The following is a 20,000-nucleotide window of genomic DNA, read 5'->3' as shown; positions in this document are numbered from 1 at the left end:
TAATCAAAGTTATCTTTTGAGAAAAACTCTTTAAATGCCAAGAAAACAACTAATGTTGAGAATAAAGAAATAATTTTGAGAATAAAGTCATAATGTTGACTTTACATTTAGAGAAAATTTTCTAAAGAAAATGTTGAGAATAACTATTACTTTTAGAGAAAAATGTAAAAATAAAATATTGAGAACATTGTTGTTTTTTTTGACAAAAACTTTTTAAAAATAATGTCAATATTTTTTAGAAAAAAAACTTAAAATTTCGAGAAAAAAGTCAAAAAATTATGTTGAGAATAAACACATAATTTTTGAGAAAAATGATTTGTTTAGAGAAAAAAAACATTACATTTTGAAAATAATGTTGTTATTTCAGAAAAAACTCTAAATTTCAAGTAAAATGTCCAAATCAAATGTTGAGAATAAATTCATAAAAGTGTGAGAATGAAGTCGTAATGTTTTGAGAAAAAAAAACTCACACAAAAATGTTGAGAATAAAATGTTGAGAATAAGCTTTTGAGAAAAAAAACTCAATAGATTTTGAGAATAATCTCTTTGAAACTATCACAAAATGTCCAAATCAAATGTTGAGAATAAACTCATAAAAGATTGAGAATGAAGTCATGATGTTTTGAGAAAAAAAATGGTTAAATTTAGAAAAAACGTCAAAAGAAAATGTTGAGAGTAAACATTAAGTTTAGAGAAAAATGTAAAAATAAAATATTAAAAACATTGTTGTTTTTTTGAGACAAAAACTTTACATTTTGTAAATAATGTCATTATTAAAAAAAAAAACGTAAAATTTCGAGAAAAAAAGGCCAAAATAAAATGTTGAGAATAAGCTTTTGAGAAAAAAAACTCAATAGATTTTGAGAATAATCTCATTGAAACTATCACAAAATGTCCAAATCAAATGTTGAAAATAACTTTTTGAGGAAAAACGATTTTTGTTTAGAGAGAAAAACATTACATTTTAAAAATAATGTTGTTATTTTGAGAAGAAATGTCCAAATTAAATGTTGAGAATAAACTTGGAAAAGTTTGAATGTTTAGTTTTTGAAAAACTAAAATTATTTCATTTTGAGATTTTTTTTTAAATAAAACTTGCATTTGGAGAAAAAAACATTGTAAATTCAGAATTTTACAGTAAGATTAATGTAAGTCTTGACATTCATATCTTCTCTGCAGTGTTTAAGCTAATGTTCATGTATAAATGTATTATTATAATATCGAGATGGTTGTATTCCCATATTATTATATCAATGCTTGGCCCTAATCCTCTTCCATAGACATAACAGCGCATCACAGATTACTACACCTAAATTCAACCCTTTGTTTTAGGCTCGCAGGAGAACCACCACCCAGATGGAGCTGCTGTATGCCCACTCTGGAGACCCCGATGCCCCTCCGGAGGATTTCTCTTCCCCTCTGCTACCTGTGGCGGAGAGTCCTGAGGGAAATAAAGAACTGACACCCGCTCCCTACTTAGGGGACAGAGAGCCAGCAACCAAAACCAATGCAGTGTAAGTGTTCACTGTTGTGAAATCTTTGGCAGCACAGACGTTATTGGGGTTCGTGTACATTCAGCTGGCGTAATGTGTGTGATATGACACTGCCGACGACTTCTGTTGCTTTACACGATACCACTGACAGCTTGTCCTGAGGATGGACGGCTTATAGGTTGCTTGCAGTCACGTGGTTCTGGTGATGCGCCAAATTCAGATGGAGGGCATGGAGTAAAAACTGAATGGGAGACATTGAGGAAAGGTTTGCCAATTATACCATATTTGAAAGAAATTACTACATATATCAGGCATGATCCTTATATCATGGAGTTTTCTACTCTACTAAAATATATGTGTCTGTCATCGAGGCGGTAGATACTGGATAAGCTATTCCATCACATGAAATACTACAGTGTTTGACAGCATACTGTTGATGATTACTTGGATTAAACTGGCGTAATAAACAGATTATTCAGTAGGCTTCAGTTTTCTACGCTATACACCATCACATGCACCACAGTTTACACTGACGGGACAGTTAGTACACTTATAGTCCCCCCCCCCCCCCCCATGCGGATATCTTCCAGACTTCACACAATAACAGATGAAATATACAAAAGTATGGCCACATAGTCTACATTATCATGTATTTATTTGTGTTGGGGGACCAAAGTGCTTCCCAATAATAACCGTCTATAGTTGTGCCGCAAGACTCGCACTACTTATTGTTCTGTCGATGAACTTGCCATCAGCAAACAGTTCACATTACGGTTGTTTATTCTGAAACGCCAGTATAGACTTGGATTACTGCTTAGCAATACTGATATTTCATTGCAGTGATTACATGGCAGGGTGCGTTAGTTTGTTTGTATCTGATCTTTATAGAACACATTAACATATTCATACACATAGTAAGCCCTGTATATAATCTTTATTGGTGCTGTCAACAAATTATCACGTTCAAAAAGTTTGTACACGTGGATGTATTGAATAAATGTTGATTACATGACTTTTCTCTTCCATGTCTATATAAACGTGTTCAGCTTTATACTTAACAACATAAAACAGAAATATTGTGATGTTCTGATAGCGATTGCCATGTAGGAGAATCACTTCCTGCCCTCCATCTGAATTTCGTGCATCATCAAAGATGTCATGTGAAAGCATCCTATATAGAGGAGTCAGTTTGCTCAGTAGCTCGCCTTGTACGGCATTGGAGTTGGGGCGCGAAGCAGAGTGTGGTTTGAAAGACAGTTCCAGAATGTTACTACCTTTTTAGGTCTAGGGATGTGACCGTAACAGAAAATGATTGATTGGTGGTGGGTGATGTGCAATGGCTGAAAAAAGAGAGATTGATAACTCATCTCCTCAAACAGAATTTCTAGAGACTTAAACACAAGGTCAAATCAAGAAAAGAGAAGTTTATTTACATATCAAAATATAGCAAAGAAAACAGGGTATTAATTCAGAAGGTGGCAAGGCCAAAACAAACAAAAACAAGCTAACTCCTAATATGAACTTTTACTAATCTGAAATAAAAAGAAACAAAAATACATAAACAAACTAACTCCCTCTAACATAAACAGGAGAAAACCGATTCAAAACAAAATGGCACCCACCTTTCTACATAACCCTCAAAACAAACAAACAAACATACCAACCAGACTCACTTCTCTTTGGGTGAATTATTAGATGTTAACAAGAAGATCACTGAAAGTCAAAGTCTGACTTAAATAGCTTTATCACACTGTAAATATTGAAGTCAAATCAAATTTTGAAAGCTCTAACAACCACAAGGTCTGTATGAGGAGAAATGTTCAGCCACTGCACGATCTAGCCACCACCAACAATGGTTTGAAGTGTAGATCAGATTAAATACTCTCTCTCCTCTCCCAACAGCCAATCACTGGAAAGATCCAATGATCGCTTCCAGGTGGACACAGTTACCTGCAGGGAGAGAGAGAGACACCAAGAGAGAGAAAAAACACAAAAGCACATTGTACACACAAAAAGATACGTCTCAGGACGTAACAAGAACAATAAGCAGTGTGAAATCATGGTAAAAGCACCCTAGTTTCTAGTGTGCTTTGGAAAACACTATCGGATGGGTTCAGGGAAGGAGGTGTGCGGGTTGATCGTAAGCTGATAAACAATGTAGGGCAAGGCAACCGGCTTGTCTTATTTTGGATGCTAAATAATTAACATTTCATCTGGCATTAAAAACCTCGAATGTTTTAAGGAGGTTTGCTCGTCTCAGATTTTGCCTTGCCTTTATTCGACATTCAACGCATTCTAATACACATTCCAGCCAATTTAAGGCATACCTGCCAACATTCAGATCATAAAATCGGGAGATTGATATGGGGGGTGTGTGAAGTGAAGACCGGGGGGCCGGAGGTTGGTGGGGTTGGTGCACACGAATTCCAGGAGTTTTCCGGGAGACAGAACAATACTGGAGATGGGCGGGAGATGGGTCTGAAAGAGACCCCCGGGAAAAGCGGGAGTGTTGGCAGGTATGATCTAAGGTGATGTCTTTTGTCTGCCCTGTAGCTCCAGTGCCAGATCTCCTACAGCTACTGAAAGAAAGTCTCTGGACCGCTCGCCTCTCACCCGCAGAAAACTGCAGGACCGGAGCCAGAACCACACAGACAGATCCAGAACCCTGGACAAACCGTAAGAAAACACACTCATACACATTAAAACTCTGGGAAATTTAAATCCACACAGGATACCAGAATCGGATCGATTTTTTGATGCCCAACCCTAGTCTCAAATGCCTCTGAATCCTTTAGCGACCTCCCAGAAGCACTTTAGCTGTGTTATGTTAGACCGGTTTGACCAGATCCTGTCTCTGTTTCTCTGGATATCCAGACAAAAAGCCAGCGGAGCCGCCCAATACCCAAACCTGTTAATCAGTATTCAACTGAATGACAATATATAGGAGTAATCAATAAATAATCAATATAGGAGTTGACTGAGAAAGCTAGAGAGGAGCAGAAGCAGGAGATGAAGGAATGATGATTAAGAAAGAGCAGAGCTTACTGAATAATCTTAGTTGCGTATGATTCAATTCTCTGACCAGGATTGGAGCAATGGAGAATCACTGCTTCACAACATTGTCCAGAGACAGTACAGACCTTGAAATGGAGACATTCCCTTATCTCTGGCTTAGGAAAACAAGTGCTGCTTGAATCCACACAGTCGTAAGATTATAACAATGTGGAAAAGGGAAATGATAATAAATCATTAATTATAGGAAAATAATAATAATAAAATATAGGAAATATCAATGAGAATAATCAAATCATTAAGAAATCATCACTGGTTAAATAAAATAAGTGAATGGCTTCGGTTTCCCCCACAGTCCGAAGACATGAGGTACAGGTGAACTGAATAAGCTAAATTGGCCATAGTGTATGTGAGTACGTGTGCGTTTCCCAGTGACGGGTTGCAGCTGGAAGGGCATCCGCTGTGTAAAACATGTGCTGGATGAGTTGGCGGTTCATTCCGCTGTGGCGACCCCTGATAAATAAAGGGACTAAGCCGAACAGAAAATGAATGAATGATTAAATAAAGAATAAATTAATATAAACAAATGAAAACAGCCGATTCCAATGTTATCACTCGGCGTTATCAGCTGATAGATATGGGCCAGTAGGGGCCTTCTAAGCTTACTGGTAGGCTCAGAAGGCTGTTATCATCCATCCACATGCTTAATCAGCTATACTAATAGAGAAGACTCCATATCCAGATCTGTTTTTACATTATCGTGACGGTTGGGTTTACGGTTGGGGTAGGGGTAGATGTTAGTAAAATACAATCAATGGGACATTTAATAAATACTATTAAGCAAAATAAAACACAACACAAATGGATGGTTGCTTTCTTGAAACAACACACGTATAAAGCTGCGGTCACACTGGGCTTTTCCTCCCATAGACTTCCATTCATACGCACGCCAATGCGTCAGACCGGAAACGCAAGGTCATGCGTCAAGTTTCGTAGGTCGTTGCGGTGCAAAGTTCAAGCTTGGTGAACTCTGACCTGCGAAATTGCATCACTTGACTGCGTGAGACCAATCGAGGATCAAAACACGACCTCTCTGAACGGAAATTTAAAACATAGAGCAAATCGTTGGCATCTTGTTTAATCCCGCCCCTTTTCGCAGCGCCGCACGACAGAATTTCGCACACACAAACTCTAGTGTGACCGCTTGAGTTTGCTTCAAGGATTCTCAGATCCTTAGTTAGATTCTTCAGTTATTTACTGTACACACAAAACAGACCCGTTATTTGTAAATGGGTCTCCATGGTTTTTTATATGCGCGTTTTCAAAACGTATGTGCATCTTTGCGTTTCCAATAAGTATTTATAATGCGAAATATCCAAACTGCGCATAGACATGGGTAGATAGAAACAGCTAGTGACAGCAAAAGTTACTATTAAAAGTAACTAGTTACAATATCGCATTACTTCCTCAAAAAGTAACCAGTTTCATTGCGTTTTATGAAAAGTAACGCTTTATGTTACTCGTCTGGGGTCTCGTTTATAAAGCTTTAGCGTAGGAACCTTCTTAAAAGTGAACATACGGCGGAATACATTTGATGTAATAATGGTTATGGCTCATATGATGATTTAAAGTGCTTCAATATTGAAGTTGAATATGCTTACTTCGAGTTTTTTTTGTAGATCACAAAGTTTGCGCTTAAAGTGGTCTACGCACATTTCCACCGTAGTCTGTATCGCCATGAGATCGCGTTGGTTATTTTAATCTAAAGCTATTATTGTGGTTGACCTAGACCATTTGAGGGATGTAAACAATAACAATGGTCCTAAAGGATTTCCTGTTTTACATTTTTGATTTCCAGAGTTTTCTACAATCCAAAAAGGTCCACATAGCTTTTTTAACGTTGAATTATGGGTAAAATTCCCTCTTTTTTACTGTTAATAATTTGACAACAAACAGGAGCTGTAATGATCTGAGTGGGGATTGAACCCGGGTCTACGGTGTGGTTAGCAGTACTTCTAACTACATGAGCTAAGTCAGCAACCGTTGGCTAGGGATGGCTGACGTGAAACTGACGTTTCGACACAGTGTCGAGATCCCGAAGTGCAAGTCTAGCAACAGGCCTATTTTATGACCAAAAAATGACATATTTATTCACAAAGTGCTTATTCGGATGTCAGACCGATGTTGAAACAAAACAATATAAGAGTAAAGCATTTCAAACTGACATTAAAGCATTACAAAGTAGCTGTGTCAGCCTGGATTCGAACCAACAATCACAGTAGTCAGGACACCCTAACCACTCCACTATATCCCTTGAGGATTCAATTGTACAAAGTGGGGTTTCAAACCTCAATCTGCTCAACTGTTCTTCGCTGAAGCTGTTCCATTGCAATACATTAAAATGAACACTAGGCGTCTGTAGCGTGGGGGTTCGCAACGTTTCGAAGCTTCGACACATTTGCTTTGACTGTTTCAGTGTTTCATGAAGCCTCGATTTGCCCACCACTGCTGGTGGCCCAAGAGCAGAGGAGGAACGAAGTTAGTCCACAACGTATGAATTCCAAAAAAAAATAATACAGTCTTTACTGAAGAGAACTTTACAAAAAGGAGAGACAATATATCTCTCTACAGCCAGGGTTAAAAAAGGACAACAAAAATAGGAAAGCCGAGCTTCCTAAAATACGATATAATAAAATAGACACGAGGCTCTCAGAACTAGTGATGTGATGTTGTGCGCCGGGGCTTTGGAGCATGTATCAAAAAAACCATACATCTCGCAGTGAAGCAGTGTACCGGAGCTTGATTCGTTTAGCCATCATCACGTGATCAGTGACGTCCGAAGCTTCATTTTCGCCAATACCCACGTGACTGCTTCGAATTTTGATTCAAAAGTTTAAACACCCCCATGTGTTAGTAAAGTGTATAGCGAGAGATTAGGCGTCGATTACATACATTTCTACTGTTTCAAAGCACTGCACCGGTCCCACACACCAGTAATTAAACTAAAATACAATAGTCATTTATAGTAAAAGGTTTTGAAGCATACTAAAGTGTATTAGCGTATTTATTTACAACTATCTATAGTGTTTAATGGGGACCAGCTGGCGAGCGCAACTCGAAAGCCTCACTCGCATAGCTTCCTCCTTAGAGCATTCGCCTCCCATGAAGGAATCGCTGGTTCGATCCCCGCTTGGAACGAGGGAGTGGGTAAATGACTAGTTAGAATACGATAAATGTGAATACTTTTGAATACCTTGAATTTTACTACAGTCATCTGTGGTGTAATGTAATATACCTTATGTGTAAAAACTACTTAAAACTGCTAAAAACTACTAAAAACTGTGTAAAAACCACTAATTGAGTTATTTGTTTATATTACTGTTGTCGTATTACTACATGAATGAGTTGGTCAGTTGTGACATTATTGCAACACAGTGCTTTCCCACACTTTAACCAGAAGAGGTCCTCATCGAGCTCTGATTTAGAAAGCTTCGAGTAACGAACCTTTTTCCAATACAATTGAGTCGAGCGCTTCACTGGTTCAAAAAGCTTCATTTCACCATCACTACTCAGAACAATCAAATAGGAATCTAGCAAGCAAAAAGTCTTGAGAATAACTTAACTGGACACTGGACGAGGCGGCAAGAGATAGAGTTCAGGACTGAACACAGAGCAGGATACGAAGCAGTCTTATATAGAGCAAAGAACAGGTGGTGGTGATTAGGCTGATTACAGGGGAGTTTAGAGGAACAAGAGTCACTACCGCCATCTAATGTTGAGGAGTATAGGACAATATCTGCCCCCTGGTGGGTTGGAGGAGGTGATAAAGTGCTGAGATATTACAGGAAATGCTCATGGGTCACTGACATTTAAATAGGCTATTGTAGAAAACGCTGCTTGTTAATATGGGATTAAATCCATCATTATTGCGGGTCTGTGGAAGAGTCTTGGTTAGCATTACTCTGTTGTTGTTCATTTTAGAGGATAGCGAATGTGTTTTTGTTCAACTGCGATGATTACATGATACAGTAACTGTAGAGTTTACACAATTCCACTGCATTATTAATAATTCCCTGCATTTATATAGCGCTTTTCTGGACATTCAAAGTGCTTCACACATTTTTTGGTGGAGGGGGGGATCTCCTCGTCCAGCACCAGTGTGCAGCATGCACCTGGAAGACACGACGGCAGCCATATTGCGCCAGATTAGTGGAGAGGAGACAGAGTGATGAAGCCAATTCTGATATGAGGATGGCTAGGAGGTCATGATGGACAGAGGCCAGTAGGCCAGGATGCCTCTACTCTTTTTCAAGGGATTTTTAACGACCACAGAGAGTCGGGTCCTCGGTTTAACATCTGAAAGACGGTGCTCACTGAGCAGTATAGAGTCCTCATCAATATACTGTGGCGTTAGGACTCACGCAGGTTGAGCGCCCTCTGCTGGCCTCACTAACACCACTTCCGGCAGCAACCTAGCCTTCCCATGTGGTCCCATTCAGGTACTGGCAGCCCTGCTTAGCTTCAGTGGGTGACCATGAGAGAATTCACTAATTATTAGTTCATAATTTCTCTCAATATGGAGCCAAGAGAGAGAAAACAATATTACCAGCCTTACTTTTTTGAAATGTTACTAGTTATCCCAGTGCATAACACGCCTAATAATGATGAGGTTTGGTCAGTAGGTGGTATTTTGTGGCTGTTTGAACGCATCAACCGATTGAGTGATGAGTGACATATGTGTCAACCGTGGGATGTGAAAATAAACTGTGGGGAATTATTTTAACCATGAACTCATACTAAAATGAATGGCTGCTGAACAATATAGTGCCGTGTAATGATAGAGCTGACTAGGGTGTATATTACGTGCTTTGTTTTGATTGAGTGCTTCAGACGTTCATATGTTGTCTTGTTTTTGTTTGTTTGGTCTAGAGGTGTGGCCAGCCCAGCTCTAGCAGCCCGTTCCAGTCGAGCCGCCAGGCTGCAGTGCGTGCACGTGGCCGAGGGTCACACTAAACCCCTGCTGTGTGTGGACTCAACCGATGATCTGCTCTTCACCGGCTCAAAGGGTCAGAGAATCCACTTTAGGAGTATTTATGTAGAGATTCAGCATTATAAACGGGTCTCTAGTACAGGAAAATTACAAAAGGACAAACAGGAGGGGTCCAATTTCGCTACATGTAAAAGTGTATTGTAAAACCCAACAGTCAACTTTATCAAGTGAAATGAGTGTAGGTAACTCAGAATTGACTGAAGGTTAATTCTACTCATTTGAAAAGAGTTTTGAAGGTAATGAGTTAATTAAATACCTCATTACTTCAACTTAAATGGAGTAAGTTGACAGTACTCGTATAGATTACTTTTGAACTCAAATGGTTGGAGTTGCCTTGACTCATTGGGTTTTGCAGTACTCAGTAGGTTTGAGTTCTCTTCATTTATTGGGTTTTACTGTGCTCAAATTGCTTCCTTAACTTAAATGGATTAAGTTCACAGTACTCATTAGGATTAAATGGTTTGTTGCAATCGGTTTCCTCAAATGGGTTTGAGTTACCTTAACTTCTTGGGTTTTACATGTTATGCTACACTTTCGGGCTCAGTTCTTAGTCTAATAAATTGTTTGTCTAATAAATCATGCTGTTAGCTTAGCTTCACATGGGCCAGAGTCAACTTTCAATTTTGTGTTTCAAATTTGTGAGCACCACTATTCATTAGCATTAGCCTTATCCACATTTTCCTATCCTTTTCCTCACGATTAAGCTCATTCATGTGTGTTTGATTAGCATTGGAGCTAAACTCTAGGACAGTGGCTATGCTGGTGTGAGGTTTCACATGTTTGCCCTACAAGAATAGTAAATAAGCATGGCATTATATCCACTCTCACCCAGCTTGTTCACTCTTCCCTCTCAGACCGCACATGTAAGGTGTGGAACCTGGTCACGGGTCAGGAGATCATGTCTCTTGGAGATCACCCCAGCAGTGTGGTGTCTGTCCGATACTGCTCCAGCCTGGTCTTCACTGTCTCCACCGCTTACGTCAAAGTGTGGGACATCCGTGACTCGGCCAAATGCATCCGCACTCTCACGTGAGTCAATCCGCTAGTGTTTCATTAGCTATGTTTCCATCCAAAGATGCTAATTAATCTGGAATATCAGCATAAAACATGTGTGAATGAAGCATACGCCAAACCGCTCTGATGACAGACTTTAGCTGAGGGATTTTAGCATGACCAAAACAACCTTTCAGATGTTTTACTATTGTCAGCCCGCTGGTTTTGTACATTAATGGCGACCTATTTGCACTTTTTTTGTTATTCCAGGATGTATTAAGCTAAATCACATGACTTTTTTTGATGCGCAAGCTCAAATTTATTCCGTAAACGTCTTTCCATTGTAGTTTACACACATTTTTTTCTTGGAGGATCCATTTTTAATGTGCATTTTCAAAATTTATGAGCGTTTTATCATTAACATCAAGCATTTTTTCATATTTCAATCCAAAATGCGCATACAAATATGTATAATAAATAATAAATAAATGTATTAACAGCCAGTGCTCTCTAAAACCATTAGCTTTCCTTTCTTTTTCTTTAGTTCTTCTGGACAGGTGTCCCAAGGTGACGCATGCGGGGGCAGTCCTGTAGCCATCCCACCAGGAGAAAATCAGATCAATCAGATCGCCCTCAATCCTTCCGGAACATTCCTGTACGCTGCGTCAGGCAACACAGTCAGGATGTGGGACTTGAGGAGGTATTGCTTGATTTTCATCTCGGCGCTTAATATCGGTGCCATCTCTTTAGCTCAGCTTTGAATTAGAGTTGTCAATGGTGTGTGTATTTGTTTAAGAGGTAAACAAACCCAAAAACTCAATGAATGTTGCGTCGAAGTGTATTGTGTCTTCACAAATGAACATCGTTATTGACAGAAGCATCAAACTATTTACCAAGCTTGGTTGTAAGTGCTGGTGGCTAATTTTAAACATAGGTTCATTCTGAAAACAGGGCACATTGCACCGGCTATATGATAGGGCCTGTGGTGTGTGAGTCTGAGAAGAGAATCAATTGTGTGTCTCAAAACAAATACGTGAGATTTGGCAACCCTGTATTGTAACCGTTAAAAATACATTCAGGGTTGTGTAGCTGTAGCTAAATACTGGATTTGGTACTAATCTGCTAGATTTTCTTCAAACTCCTTCAGGACAATAAATGATCTGAAAGCAAAAGCCCTTCAACAACACTAATATAGAAGCCGACATACTTATTGTCTAATCCACAACAAGGGTTAACCAGTTAACTATGGCTACAAGTGTTAGCTAGCAGTGTTCAGTTTCCGAGTCTTGGCAGTGTCTTAATTCTCCATTTTCACAGGATTTTCATTGTGTCCTCTACAGGTTTGTATCTACCGGGAAACTGACAGGCCATCTGGGCCCGGTAATGTGTCTAACAGTAGACCAGATGGGCAAGGGTCAAGATGTGGTCATAACAGGCTCAAAGGATCACACCGTGAAGGTATGTTCAGTCATCCTTACACACTGTAGCATAAGAGCTTCAGGGTGTACTTACATATTTCCATATGCTAATTTACACCTTTTGGTTACAGCTCATGCACAATTACACAGCTTTCATATGGCTGCTTGAACACAAACAGTAGATGTGCAACCGGAAGCTATCAAGGAGCGTGCTTGTGGGCTCTGCTAGACTTGCTTTTAGTTTTGATATACCACTTAGGAACATTCCTGCCAACATTTTTTGCTGGTGTGTGTTTGTCTGGATAGCACAGTTGAGAACTGGGTTAGTAACTGTACTGTGGTGTTAGTAACTTTATTATGAATTGGGTTTCTATACCAAAGTTGGCGACCCGGAGTGTTAAAGACTTTACCAAAAAGGCTGAGGACCTGGGATGGGGTGAAATTACGGGAGTTTTCTGGGAGAAATAACAAAACGGGAGGGTGGTGGTGTGAAATACGGGAGACTCCCGGGAAAACCGGGAGTGTTGGCAAGTATGCTTAGCAGCACATTGATCAACACCGAGCCAAATACACACTCTCAATGTGCTTAAGCCATAGCAACACCTTGGCAATTACTCATCACATTTGTAACTAGATAGCAACACTTTGGCAGCCACTCATGTCAACTTTACCAACACATAGCAACACCTTGTTAACTAACGTCTTAGACAAAAACGTGCTAAAATGTGCTAAATATACCACATTTGACAGCCTAGCCACACCTCAGCAACCACTCAGAACACCTTGGCAACCAATTATCAATTCCTTGCTATCTGTTCAAGGAAATACGTACAGGTTTGTGCTAAAACTGTGTAGCAACACCTGGGCAACCATTTAGAGCAATTTGACAGCCACATAGCAACACCTGGGAAACCATTTAGAGCAATTTCACAAACACATAGCAACACCTGGGCAACCATTTAGAGCAATTTGACAACCACATAGCAACACCTGGGCAACCATTTAGAACAGTTTGACAACTACATAGCAACACCTGGGCAACCATTTAGAGCAATTTGACAACTACATAGCAACACCTGGGCAACCATTTAGAACAATTTGACAACTACATAGCAACACCTGGGCAACCATTTAGAACAGTTTGACAGCTACATAGCAACACCTGGGCAACCATTTAGAGCAATTTGACAACTACATAGCAACACCTGGGCAACCATTTAGAACAATTTGACAACTACATAGCAACACCTGGGCAACCATTTGGAGCAATTTGACAACCACATAGCAACACCTGGGCAACCATTTAGAACAGTTTGACAACTACATAGCAACACCTGGGCAACCATTTAGAGCAATTTGACAACTACATAGCAACACCTGGGCAACCATTTAGAACAGTTTGACAACTACATAGCAACACCTGGGCAACCATTTAGAGCAATTTGACAACTACATAGCAACACCTGGGCAACCATTTAGAGCAATTTGACAACTACATAGCAACACCTGGGCAACCATTTAGAACAATTTGACAACTACATAGCAACACCTGGGCAACCATTTAGAGCAATTTCAGAACCACATAGCAACACCTGGGCAACCATTTGGAGCAATTTGACAACCACATAGCAACACCTGGGCAACCATTTAGAGCAATTTCAGAACCACATAGCAACACCTGGGCAACCATTTGGAGCAATTTGACAACCACATAGCAACAGCTGGGCAACCATTTAGAACAATTTGACAACTACATAGCAACACCTGGGCAACCATTTAGAGCTATTTGACAACCACATAGCAACACCTAGGAAACCATTTGGAGCAATTTCACAACCACATAGCAACACCTGGGCAACCATTTGGAGCTATTTGACAACCACATAGCAACACCTGGGCAACCAATTAGAGCAATTTCACAACCACATAGCAACACCTGGGCAACCGTTTAGAACAATTTGACAACCACATAGCAACACCTGGGAAACCATTTAGAGCAATTTGACAACCACATAGCAACACCTGGGCAACCATTTAGAGCAATTTGACAACCACATAGCAACACCTGGGCAACCATTTAGAGCAATTTGACAACCACATAGCAACACCTGGGCAACCATTTAGAGCAATTTGACAACCACATAGCAACACCTGGGCAACCATTTAGAGCAATTTGACAACCACATAGCAACACCTGGGCAACCATTTAGAGCAATTTGACAACCACATAGCAACACCTGGGCAACCATTTAGAGCAATTTGACAACCACATAGCAACACCTGGGCAACCATTTAGAGCAATTTGACAACCACATAGCAACACCTGGGCAACCATTTAGAGTAATTTGACAACCACATAGCAACACCTGGGCAACCATCTAGAGCAATTTGACAAACACATAGCAACACCTGGGCAACCATTTAGAGCAATTTGACAACCACATAGCAACACCTGGGCAACCATTTAGAGCAATTTGACAACCACATAGCAACACCTGGGCAACCATTTAGAGCAATTTCACAAACACATAGCAACACCTGGGCAACCATTTAGAGCAATTTGACAACCACATAGCAACACCTGGGCAACCATCTAGAGCAATTTTACAACCACATAGCAACACCTGGGCAACCGTTTAGAACAATTTGACAACCACATAGCAACACCTGGGCAACCGTTTAGAACAATTTGACAACCACATAGCAACACCTGGGAAACCATTTAGAGCAATTTGACAACCACATAGCAACACCTGGGCAACCATTTAGAGCAATTTCACATCCACATAGCAACACCTGGGCAACCATTTAGAGCAATTTGACAACCACATAGCAACACCTGGGCAACCATTTAGAGCAATTTCACAACCACATAGCAACACCTGGGCAACCATTTAGAGCAATTTGACAACCACATAGCAACACCTGGGCAACCATTTAGAGCAATTTGACAACCACATAGCAACACCTGGGCAACCATTTAGAGCAATTTCACAACCACATAGCAACACCTGGGCAACCATTTAGAGCAATTTCACAACCACATAGCAACACCTGGGCAACCATTTAGAGCAATTTGACAACTACATAGCAACACCTGGGCAACCATTTAGAACAATTTGACAACTACATAGCAACACCTGGGCAACCATTTAGAGCAATTTGACAACCACATAGCAACACCTGGGCAACCATTTAGAACAATTTGACAACTACATAGCAACACCTGGGCAACCATTTAGAACAATTTGACAACTACATAGCAACACCTGGGCAACCATTTAGAGCAATTTGACAACTACATAGCAACACCTGGGCAACCATTTAGAACAATTTGACAACTACATAGCAACACCTGGGCAACCATTTAGAGCAATTTCACAACCACATAGCAACACCTGGGCAACCATTTAGAACAGTTTGACAACTACATAGCAACACCTGGGCAACCATTTAGAGCAATTTCAGAACCACATAGCAACACCTGGGCAACCATTTGGAGCAATTTGACAACCACATAGCAACACCTGGGCAACCATTTAGAGCAATTTTAGAACCACATAGCAACACCTGGGCAACCATTTGGAGCAATTTGACAACCACATAGCAACAGCTGGGCAACCATTTAGAACAATTTGACAACTACATAGCAACACCTGGGCAACCATTTAGAGCTATTTGACAACCACATAGCAACACCTAGGAAACCATTTGGAGCAATTTCACAACCACATAGCAACACCTGGGCAACCATTTGGAGCTATTTGACAACCACATAGCAACACCTGGACAACCATTTAGAACAATTTGAAAACCACATAGCAACACCTGGGCAACCATCTAGAGCAATTTTACAACCACATAGCAACACCTGGGCAACCGTTTAGAACAATTTGACAACCACATAGCAACACCTGGGCAACCATTTAGAGCAATTTGACAACCACATAGCAACACCTGGGCAACCATTTAGAGCAATTTCACAACCACATAGCAACACCTGGGCAACCATTTAGAGCAATTTCACAACCACATAGCAACACCTGGGCAACCATTTAGAGCAATTTGACAACCACATAGCAACACCTGAGCAACCATTTAGAGCAATTTCACATCCACATAGCAACACCTGGGCAACCAATTAGAGCAATTTCACAACCACATAGCAACACCTGGGCAACCGTTTAGAACAATTTGACAACCACATAGCAACACCTGGGCAACCATTTGGAGCAATTTCACAATCACATAGCAACACCTGGGCAACCAATTAGAGCAATTTGGCAACCACATAGCAACACCTGGGCAACCATTTAGAGCTATGTGGCAACCACATAGCAACACCTGGGCAACCATTTAGAGCAATTTCACAACCACATAGCAACACCTGGGCAACCATTTAGAGCAATTTGACAACCACATAGCAACACCTGGGCAACCATTTAGAGCAATATTAGAACCACATAGCAACACCCTGGTAACCATCCACGGCAAATATATACTGTAGCAATGTGTCTAAACCGCTAGGATACTCAAGTAACTGCATAGCAACAACTTGGGAATCAATGTGATCACCTTAGCAACCACTCATACACCCTATTATTATGATTATGACTGTTATTGCGGATAATACATGCTTGCGGGCTGGGCTAGACTTACTTTTAGGACTGGTGCTGTATTTCTGAGGCGTTCATGGTCTTGTGTTGCAGATGTTTGACGTGGTGGAGGGCGCTCAAGGCAGCATCAGCGCCGCTCATCATTTTGACCCAGCTCATCAGGACGGGCTGGAGGCTGTGGCCATGCAGTGCGATTCTCTGTTCACTGCTGCCAGAGACTCCTGCATTAAAAAATGGGACCTAGCCAGCAAACAGATGCAAGAAGTAAGTACAGAAGCGAGGAGGAACAGCAATCATATGGCTGTGCTCCAAAGCCTAGTGAGCTGCCTACCTAAGCAGCACTTTTAGGCATCATTCCCAAAGCTCAATCATTGATGTTTGTTAATCTTGCAGCAGGTAGAGAGGGCTCATAGTGATCCGCTGAGCTCTCTGGCCGTGGTTCCCGGCTCCAGTGCGGTGGTGAGCGGCTGCAAAGGCGGACTGCTCAAATTCTGGCACACACACACGCTCAGAGCTCTGGGAGAAGTAAGAGGTCACGACAGCTCCGTCAATGACATCTGCACCAACAGCAGTCAGCTCTTTACTGCCTCAGAGTGAGTGACGGGGCGTTCACACACCAACACACACATGCTCTACACAACACACATACTATCAGCTTACAGTTTCAGATGCTGAATGTAGTGTTTAAAGTACATAACTCATCGTGTACAGTGTTTACACCACCATAACACCCTAGCCACTGTGTAGCAACACTTAACTACCTAGGTAACCAAGTACAACAATGTTCTACGTCTACCAGAACACCCTAGCAACACCTGCACAACTACTCAGAACAACTTTACAAACGCACAGCAACACCTTGTTAACAAACTACCCAGGAAAATATACAACAACGTTCTAAGAACACCCTAGCAACACCCTGGCAACCACTCAGAACACCTTTCCAACCAAATATCAATGCCTTGTTAACTACTCAAGTATTCCGAAGCTACATAAAACGGCACAGCAACACCTCGGCAATTACACAGATCACCTTTGCAGCTGTATCAACACCTTGGCAACCACTCAAAACAACTTCACAACCAAACAGCAACACCTTGTTAATAAACTACTCAGGAACGTCCTAGCAACAACCTGGCAACCACCCAGAACACCTTGGAAACAACTCCTATCAATTTCACAAACACATAGTAACACTTTCTCAACTAACTACCCATTCAAATAAGTACATGCTAACATGTGCTAACATGCTAAATATACCAGGACACATTAGCAACACCTTGACAACCAATGATCAATTCCTTGCTATCTGCAAATAGGTACAAGACTGTGCTAAAACTGTGTAGCAACACCTTGGTAACCATCCAGGCTAATATATACTTTAACAATGTGTCTAAACCCCTGGGATACTCATGTAACTAGATAACATCACCTCGGCGATCATTCTGGGATGCGTTTTTCTGAAAATCATCGTTAGCCAACTACGTTCGCAAGTTCTGTCGTTACAAACATAGTTCGTCGATTTGGTGTTTCCCGAATCCATCGCTCCAGCGAACATTCGCAAACTGCGTCGCAAACTTGTACGATTGCAACAACACCTCTAGAGCTGTAGTTAGAAGCAGAGTTCCTGGTTGTGTTCTATTCTTAGTTATCCCCCCTATGCCCTATTCCTTTAGAACGTTCCAACATTTAAACCCATTAAAATCATCTCTCTTAATTTGCTCTCAGAGTATTTTTACAGTTCAGTTACAGTTCGGTCTTCATATTGACAAGTGTGTTCCCTTCTTAGTGCACTTTGAAAATATTTATGCCATTGTGAACGCAGCCGTGGCTCATGACAAAAGCTATAGGTGACCTATTATTTAAAAGCGGAATTTCAAGAGTTCACACTTAGCTGATGATTGATTATAATGCGAGTTTGGCTTGCTGTTTCAGCCAAAGTGGCTAAAACCGTCTAGCAACACCCGGGAACCATTCAGCGCAATTTTACAATTACACAGCAACACCTTGGCAAACATTCATACACCATATTAAGATTATTATTATTATTATTATTATTATTATTATTATTATTATTATTATTATTATTATTATTATTATTAGCATTATCATTATTATTATTATTATTATTATTATTATTATTATTATTAGCATTAGCATTATTATTATTATAATTATTATTATTATTATTATTATTATTATTATTATTATTATTATTATTATTATTATTATTTTTATTATTATTATTATTATTATTAGCATTAGCATTATTATTAGTTTTTTATTTTTATTATTATTATTATTAGCATTATCATTATTATTATTATTTTTATTTAATTATTATTATTATTATTATTATTATTATTATTATTAGCATTATTATTATTATTAATATTATTATTATTATTATTAGATTAGATTAGATTCAACTTTATTGTCATCACACATGTACAAGTACAAGGCAACGGAATGCAAGTTAGCATTAGCTAACTTGCGAATGCTAATGCTTGCGAATGCTAATGTGAATTAGCATTAGCATTATTATTATTAGCATTATTATTATTATTATTATTATTAGCATTATTATTACTATTATTATTATTAGCATTAGCATTATTATTATTAGCATTATTATTATTATTAGCATTATTATTACTATTATTATTATTAGCATTAGCATTATTATTATTAGCATTATTATTATTATTAGCATTATTATTATTATTATTATTATTTAGCATTATTATTTAGCATTATTATTATTATTATTATTATTAGCATTCTTGTTATTAGCATTATTATTATTTGCATTATTATTATTATTAGCATTAGCATTATTATTAGCATTATTATTATAAGTATTATTATTGTTATTATTATTATTGTTATTATCATTATTAGCATTAGTATTATTATTATTAGCATTATAATAATAATAATTATTATTATTATTAGCGTTATTATTGTTTTTGTTTTCATTTTTTTAATTGTTTATATTATTATTGCTCGTTATTTGATTATGATAATTATTATTATTTCAATTAATAATAATATTAATAAGAATAATAATAACAATAAAAATTATGTCATTATTTTTGTTGTTGTAGTTATTATTATTATTTTATTTGTATTGTTCATATTTTGAATATTATTGTTTCAGTTAATAGTATTAATAATAATAATAATAATAATAATAATAATATTCATTATTACTTTTGTTGTAGTTATTATTATTATTATTATTGTTATTAATTTGATTATTATTATTGCCATTATCATTATTATTTCTATTGTTATTTTGAATATTAATATTATGTGGCTTGACATTTAATACCTAAAATGTTATAATAATATTAGAAAATACCAAAGTAAAGCTATCTAAAACAAAACTTGTTTTGTTTGTCCTCCAGTGACCGGA

At 38.9% G+C, this 20,000-nt stretch overlaps 1 protein-coding gene across 1 annotated transcript in view; it reads left to right on the top strand.

Annotated features, from left to right (window-relative positions):
• The window catches only part of LOC130222645 (kinesin-like protein KIF21A), a 73,181-nt gene that overhangs the window by 52,399 nt on the left and 782 nt on the right, over nt 1-20,000 (top strand). The window contains exons 21-29 of the mRNA XM_056455176.1: nt 1,333-1,514; nt 4,047-4,169; nt 9,435-9,571; nt 10,410-10,584; nt 11,093-11,248; nt 11,889-12,006; nt 16,676-16,846; nt 16,976-17,175; nt 19,993-20,000. The exon at nt 19,993-20,000 is cut by the window's right edge and continues 782 nt beyond it. Of these exons, the coding sequence (XP_056311151.1) occupies nt 1,333-1,514; nt 4,047-4,169; nt 9,435-9,571; nt 10,410-10,584; nt 11,093-11,248; nt 11,889-12,006; nt 16,676-16,846; nt 16,976-17,175; nt 19,993-20,000 (1,270 nt within the window). The remainder of the gene's footprint in view (nt 1-1,332; nt 1,515-4,046; nt 4,170-9,434; nt 9,572-10,409; nt 10,585-11,092; nt 11,249-11,888; nt 12,007-16,675; nt 16,847-16,975; nt 17,176-19,992) is intronic.

The sequence above is a fragment of the Danio aesculapii genome, chromosome 4 (assembly GCF_903798145.1).
Source record: "Danio aesculapii chromosome 4, fDanAes4.1, whole genome shotgun sequence".
Taxonomy (NCBI): domain Eukaryota; kingdom Metazoa; phylum Chordata; class Actinopteri; order Cypriniformes; family Danionidae; genus Danio; species Danio aesculapii.
Note: the sequence above shows the minus strand (reverse complement) of the source record. Positions and strands in the feature narration are given on the sequence as shown.